Source organism: Astyanax mexicanus, chromosome 7 (assembly GCF_023375975.1).
Source record: "Astyanax mexicanus isolate ESR-SI-001 chromosome 7, AstMex3_surface, whole genome shotgun sequence".
Classification (NCBI taxonomy): domain Eukaryota; kingdom Metazoa; phylum Chordata; class Actinopteri; order Characiformes; family Acestrorhamphidae; genus Astyanax; species Astyanax mexicanus.
This window is the reverse complement of record NC_064414.1, coordinates 35,392,725-35,400,283: the sequence shown is the minus strand read 5'-3', so window position 1 is coordinate 35,400,283 and position 7,559 is coordinate 35,392,725. Positions and strand designations below refer to the sequence as shown.

General features: G+C 37.7%; 1 protein-coding gene across 1 annotated transcript; it reads right to left on the bottom strand.

Annotated features, from left to right (window-relative positions):
* lbx1a (ladybird homeobox 1a) lies at nt 1-2,536 on the bottom strand. Its single transcript, XM_007249449.4, has 2 exons — nt 1,706-2,536; nt 1-945 (listed from the first exon to the last, which is right to left on the bottom strand). The coding sequence occupies exons 1-2, from the start codon at nt 2,010-2,012 to the stop codon at nt 458-460; spliced, it is 795 nt and encodes a 264-aa protein (XP_007249511.2). The 5' UTR covers nt 2,013-2,536; the 3' UTR covers nt 1-457.
* Nucleotides 2,537-7,559: the final 5,023 nt, after the last annotated feature.

Below are 7,559 nucleotides of genomic sequence, written 5' to 3'. Positions count from 1 at the left end.
TAGTCTGTGAAGATTTTGGAGAGGGTAATGTTTCAGAGCTGCAGTCACATTAACAAAGAATAAAAATCGTAAAACAAAACAGAACATGCATTGTAAATTACTCAAAACACGGTACGGATTCTTCTATGTGGAATAAATGGGCAACTGTTTTGTAGTGTGTGTGGGAGAGAGATTAAGAGAGAGAGAGAGAAAGAGAGAGAGGGAGAGGAGAGAGAGAATGTCATGGTACTTATTGCTTTTCTTCCACTACTGGTTGGTCTAAAATAAATAGGCTAAATGGCTGCGATATTTAGATAGCTGTCACTGCATAAATAGATCTGAGAAAACGGCCCATGCTTGTTTTGAGTGTTTCTCTTTTTTCTCTTCAGTCATTTAAATACATTTGGTGCATTAATGGCACTTTAACCTCTGTGGGGTCTGCAGGAAGAGCAGTTCGGGGGAGAGCGCGAGTGGTCTATCAGTCGTCCACGTCGATCTCCTCGTCCTCGTCCTCAGAACACTCTTTGCTGGTGGTGCGGTCCGTGAACGGCGAGGACGGCGACGTGGGCGCGCGGTTCACCCCCTCGCGCTCGTGCGCGGAGAGCGTGGGAGAGTCGTGCCCCGCCGGTCCGCCGCCGATGCCGTTCGCGCACTTCTCCAGATCTGCCAATTTGGCCATTTTTTCATATGGTACCGAGCCCACGGCCTTAGCCGACTCAACGTCCGCCTTCATCTCCTCTAGATCGCGTTTGAGCTTCGCCCGCCGGTTCTGGAACCAGGTAATGACCTGCGCGTTGGTCAGGCCGAGCTGCTGGGCGATCTGGTCCCGGTCAGCGGGAGACAAATACTTCTGATAGAGGAAGCGCTTCTCCAGCTCGTAAATCTGATGGTTGGTGAAGGCTGTCCGGGACTTCCTCCGTTTCTTAGGAGTATTCCTCTGACCGAACAGAGTCATACCGTCTCTGCCTGCCAAACACACACAAACACACACCAGCAGGTTCATAACACTTTCCAAAATTCGGTCAAAATGAATTAATCAATACCACAGCAATAACTAAAACAGAAAAACAACATTGTTAAAAATAATAAATACATAATTCGCAAATTAAAAATTAACAAAAAAATGTAATTACAAATTGCAGCATGTTTAGCAAAATAAATACAATGGCTATATAATTAATAATAATAATAATAATAATAATAATAATAATAATAATAATAATAACAACAATATTTACTTTTTATTGTAAGGAGCTACTCAATTCTTTTTGTTGCTTTTTATGCACCTTAATTTCTAAATTCAAAATGCAAGCTATCTGTATAGAGGTTTTACTGTTTACTAGATTATTTATAAATACAATTATTTAATCTAAAATTAGGTTAATTTGTTGGGCTGACAAAAATATATTTAGAATTACACATATTAAATATTATTATATATATTTTTAAATTACGTTAAACTTTTACAGACCGTTCTAAAAACATACACCAAATAATAACTGTGAATGCCATGTTAAATTATATGTATTTAAAATTATCAATAGCTTAAAATAAGGAGTAAAAAAGAACGAATAAAGAAAGATATGAAGGAAAAAATATAGGATATGAAAAAAATGTGACAGTGCAGCACGTGTAATCTGTGCAATATTTCCGTGTGTTTGCTTCGTTTTGTCGATATATTTCTATACAGTTGAATGTGTGTAATATGCAGCTGAAGTGTGTTTACCTTCGGCGGCCTGCAGCACGCTGACTTCCAGTCCTTTAAAGGTTTTGCTGGCGAGCTCCTCCAGGGCGCACAGAGGAGAGGTGTGTGTGAGCAGCGCGCGGGAGGCGAGCGGGTGTCCGGCCGGGGTGGCCTTCTCCGCGGCGGGCAGCAGCGAGTAGGAGCGCTTGACTGAAGGCTTGTTGAGGATGTCCTCTATGCTGAAGGGCGTCAGAGGCTTGTTGGAGTTAGCTGGAGGAGGAAGATGGTCTAGGGGACTTCGCCTCCTGTCCTCCACCGAGGCGCCTTTCGCGTCTTCTTTGGAGCTCATTGTTTTATTTAGTCTGATCTCACCTCGTTTCAGAAGCACTTCAGTATCTGAGTGCAGGTGATTCTGCAGAGGCGAGTGTACAGTAATTCAGCCCGTAGAGATGTGCTGGATGTGGAGGGAAGCGAGAGAGACGATGCGCTCGGTGGACGTGTGGAATTACATGCCCGCTGTCTTCATGCCCGTTTTGCCGCAGGCTTGGAGAACTTGGGGTCCTTTAAAGTGCCACTTCTCTCGGCCACAGCTCCTGGATAGTGGTCCAGTTGTGCCCACAAAACAATCCCACAGCCTCTGATGCTTCAGTGCAAACAGTGAGACTGGAAAGCAGCTGCAATTGACTATACTAACAAGTTATTGTTGATAGCGAGACAATCAATTATATCCACTGGCACTTTCTCTCTCTCTCTCCCTCCCTCTCTTCTCCTCCTCCTCTCTCTCTTGCTCTTTGACTATGTTGCAGTCCAATGCAAGCTTTAGCGAGGAAGGAGCCCCGTTAATTAGAGGGCATGGCCGGGAGGAGGAGCCCAACCGGATTAGAATACTTAATGTTCCCACTATTTCTTTCAAATTAATGATTTGTCGATACGAATTTTCATTTTGCTTCAGCATATTTAGCATCAGATGATTTTGTGCTATTGTAGGAATTAAATCTATTATCAAATTAAAAATAGATTTAAACACGCAATACACAAAAAAGAAATAGATTTAAAAATGAAACTCGGTATCTCGGTGGTATTATTATTATTAGTAGTAGTATTTTATTGTTTTATTATGTATATGTTCATATCAAATATTTTGATGTAAAACTATTCTGAAGCCATGCAGTATATCACCGTTGATAGTCCATGCAGACATATAGAGACAGCCACAGAGAAAGAGAGAGGGAGAGACAGACAGACAGAGAGAGGGAGATAAAAAGACAGAGAGAGAAAGAGAGAGAGAGCGTTCCCTTCAGCTGCACCACACTTCCAGTGCCATAACTCAGGCGCAAAGGGCCAGCACACATCAGCAGTAAGATATTTCATCTCTAAAAATCGCCTGCTGCTCCTGCTCCCATATTTTTGGCGTTATGGGGATTTGCCCCCTTTTTTCGCGTCGACTTGCGCAGCATGTGAAATGTGGGTAACGGCAGAAACGCTGAACTTGCTCATATGCATGGAAATCACAGTGGCTGAAGCAGAAAAAGGCTGTGTTTTTTTCTGTTACGCTGCACAGCTGAGTCTTTTTCTATAAAGAGATGATCGTTTGACTGACTGGCGGTGGAGTAACGGCAGCGGGGTGTGCAGTGATGGAGGCTCTTTGGGCTAGACTAGAAGTGTGATCTTTGTGAATTAGTCATGCGGTGCCCCGCAGGCCTTAGACTGACCAGCAGAATGAAGGAGAAAACAAGCAAACACATTTACACATTTCGGAACGAAGATAAAAATGGCTACCACAGCATGCTAGTGTTAGCAAGTGTTAATAGGAATTAACGAAACGGAAATGTAATAAAAATCGTTTATTTATTTTATTATTTTTATTTTATTTTATTTATTCTATGTATTGATATGTGCATTTAAATTTACAGGTTAATTTAACCACTACGTAAGCACAAAAATAAACAAAAATGTGAACTTGTATGATATAGAAAAAGTGTAAAAACCCTCTCTTCGTTTAAGTTAAATAAAATGTACTAGGCTAAAAAATGCTCCATTCCGCTGTATGCCAAGCTAAATATACCCACTGAATTAACGCTCTGAGTCGCTTTAATATCAATACACTCCTGATCTCACCACTGTATACAACACTACAAGTTCTTTAGAGCAAAAAATAAAAATAAAATAGCCATTATACACCTAGATACAAAAGCTAACATTTAAACTTAGAAATGAGCAGAAAGAGGCTGCTAAGACATCATAAAAAGTAACATACTTACAAAAGTTACTTGAAATATAAGTAATATTATTATTAGGAATTCTTCTTCTTCTTCTTCTTCTTCTTCTTATTATTATTATTATTATTATTATTATTATTATTATTTGTATTATTATTATTATTATTATTATTATTATTATTATTATTATTAAAAAAATCCTTTTTGGGGGAAGTCAATATAAAAAGATTTCCCAAGCAATTTTGTATCATTTCTATTGGTTCACTCATTACGACATGTAGATAAAATGTGAAGAACAAATGTGAAGACTCATGTCAAAAAGTGATAAACGGCACAAATAGAGATACACTGCTTTTGGGTTAAAGCGATTACATCTAGTTATGTAACTTGGGCTACAGCAGGCACTACATGGTAGTAGTCCCATTCTGACAATTTTACACATACTTAAATAATAAACTGAGACGAAAAAAACACTTAAACTCTACTTACAGAATCGTGGCAATTACAATATTTAGTTCTGTCTTAATGACTGATAAGTAGTAGCCTGAATTAATATTAGCACGTATTTTTTTTACTAACAAACAGCACATATGCAAAATGCACTATATTTTATCATTCAGTTTGATGTTATTAGACATATCCAATTTCTAGAGCACATAAAACCTGTCCTGATTGTCTGATAAATGTTCAAACAGACCGGATCCACAGAATAACAGCGATATGAGCGCGATTGTGATTGGCCTCGGACTGTGGTCTCAAATCAACTGGGGTCTCGAAGTGAAGGTAGGTGTAAATAGTGCACGCACAGGACTTAGGGAAATGAGTCAGTTTGTTATAGCCTTGTGGAACACTGTCTGGACAGTTTTATTATTGAATTTATTCGCTGCTTCCGAGCGCGAGGGCTCCGATTTCACAGGCAATGTCGGATCTTTTCATCAAGTTTGCCTTTAGCTCGCATGGCCTTTCTAAAGCTACTAAATCATCCATGCACACATCTGCTGTGATGGATGTGGCCTAACGTCTCCATCGGATACTCTAAATCGAGAAGCGCCAAGGTTTTCACGTACGTCTTCATTTAATCTTTAGGTAGTACTGAGGTTGAGCTGAAGGGCAACAGTCCCTCAGATAATGCTCTACTAACGTTTACTCCTCATAACCCAACATGTACCTATTTCCGCATTTCCTGAGCAAAATTATGAAAATTTGTCCTGTGATCACATTTCTGTAAAGCTGCTTTGTGACATTTGTAAAAAGCGCTATACAAATAAATTTGATTTGATGAAAATGACACACATGGATGGGATATTGAGAAAGAATAGAACACAAATACAATATGCAGAACTGATGATGATGATGATTGTAATAACAATAATAATAATAATAATAATAATAATTAATATTATTGAGTGGTCCACTGTTAAAACCACGCGTTCTGTTCAGATTAATCATTTTTTTAGTCATTAACTAAAAAACGAAAGGTAGCATATGAACTATATAAAAAGTCCACTTGTTCTGTGTTACATGTTTGTCATGTTTTTCAATTTCGGAAAACAAATCAAAACAAACCAAAAAATAAACAAACTTAATAAAAGCTTAAAAACACTTTGAACAGTAAACTTTAGCTTTTTCTCCACGGCCTAGCATTTTTTGCCGTAAAATCGTATGTCCACCACGTTTTGTCTTTATTCCGATAGACAGTAATGACGGTAACGTCAATCTCGGTTCCTTACACTACACCATCCTACAGCTGCCAAAGGCACAAAGAAAACAAACACAAATATAGTACCTGATATATTAAATATACTGCACTTAAATGTTAAATGTTAAAAAGCAGCTTTGTGAACGTGGCTTAATTCAGTCTTCTTTTAAATTAGTGAGAAATAAAGAAGACCGTAACACACTTAAATACCCAAATAATTAAATGAATAAATAATTATGGCATTTCAAATTAGACTATAGCACAGTAAGTTGTATTAGATGTAATGACATACATTAGGAGAAAAAATAAATTATACATTCATCAGACCATTGGTGACTGAAACTGTAAAGGTTTGTACCTTGTTTATATATATATATATATATATATATATATATATATATATATATATATATATATATATATATATATATATATATATACTACTGCAACACTATTATATTTACATTAATCAGTTTCATCAACCAACAGTTTAAGCACAGTTTAGACATTGAAGATGAATGATAATCAAAACAAACCCCCTGGAATTTAGATTATCTTGACAGTTGTTACGGAACATGGATACAACTCATTTTCAACCTCAACAGTTGCTCCTGAAAGCGGTCAGAGAAATCTGTTGTTCAGTTTTTTAAAGCTCTTAATTGCATCACAATTCACATAGAACTGAAAGACACTCATATTACATATCACCCAAGAGACACAGTCTCAGACGCTTGGATTCACGCCCATGACTAAATGAACTCTTGTATTGACTAGCCTCATGATGATGATGTCCTAATCCCACACACAGATGTTTGTAATTATGGAGATGTTAGTGTCCCCAAGACTTGAGCATATGAGGGAGCTCAAGTGATGCCCAGAAACCGGACAGTTTGCCAAAGAACAGAATAACTCCTATCACATCGATCTATCATACGTCTTTAGCCGGCTGTTTATAGCACTATTTACAGATAGAGGACGTGTTTTTAGACAGCCATTGGACAGCCAGTCTCATATCAGCTATCAGTTTATTTTTCCATCATGTGGTGTACATGTGGTACTGCAGGAGGTCTCTCCAAATCTCACTACAACCAAGCACAATTGTTATCTTAGTAATCAAAACGCAATTTGTCATTGTCTTTTTGTCCTTTATTATTACCCTTATGCTACATAAATATAAAAATACCTTCTATTCAGTTGATACCTATTCTCAGACATTAGAGGGTAAAGAGCGTCACATACAAGCAGAAATACTTCTATATCAACTGGTCTCTCTAGAATTGTGCATCCAGGCCAAGTACCTATTTTATGAATCTTGTTTTTTAAGAGTTTTCCAGACAGTCAGATACAGAGATTTCAATAAAAAAAAACACGTTTTTAGTTCACTTACCCCAAGACATGACAAACTATGAAAGCATGAATTCTGCAAACCAGGCCCCGCATCTATTATTAACAACAGTAGCTTGGATACAGTCCCAACTGAGGTGGATTAACATTTGGCAAGCACAGCATTGGCACCAAAAGTCCTGTCATCCCCATGTAAATTACCTCCCACAAAAAAGAAATACAAGGTCAATCTGATGTGATTAAGGCATTTCTCTGAAGAGACAGCCTCCTCTAATTCATGTCTGCAACAATTGTGCTGAACTGAACCATAAACTGCTGTACACTGCTACACCAGATATTGCATTATTGTTTTACTGCATTTGATTCTACAATACTAGCAAAAGCTAGAAAACAATAATAAATCAAAACACATGAAAACCACAATACCTGTTTAAGACATCAGCTTCATTGTGTCCAATTTTAAGTTTCTTCTTAACATTTAAGAAATCTATTGTGGATACCTTAATTGATAACTCTCAACAGGTTTTGTAAAAGTGTTTATTACTTCTTAAAGCTAAAGACTTTAAGTTATCCTGCATAATGTTTTATTGTTTTATACGGAAACGTCATTTCAACATGTGCTTGTATCTGGTTG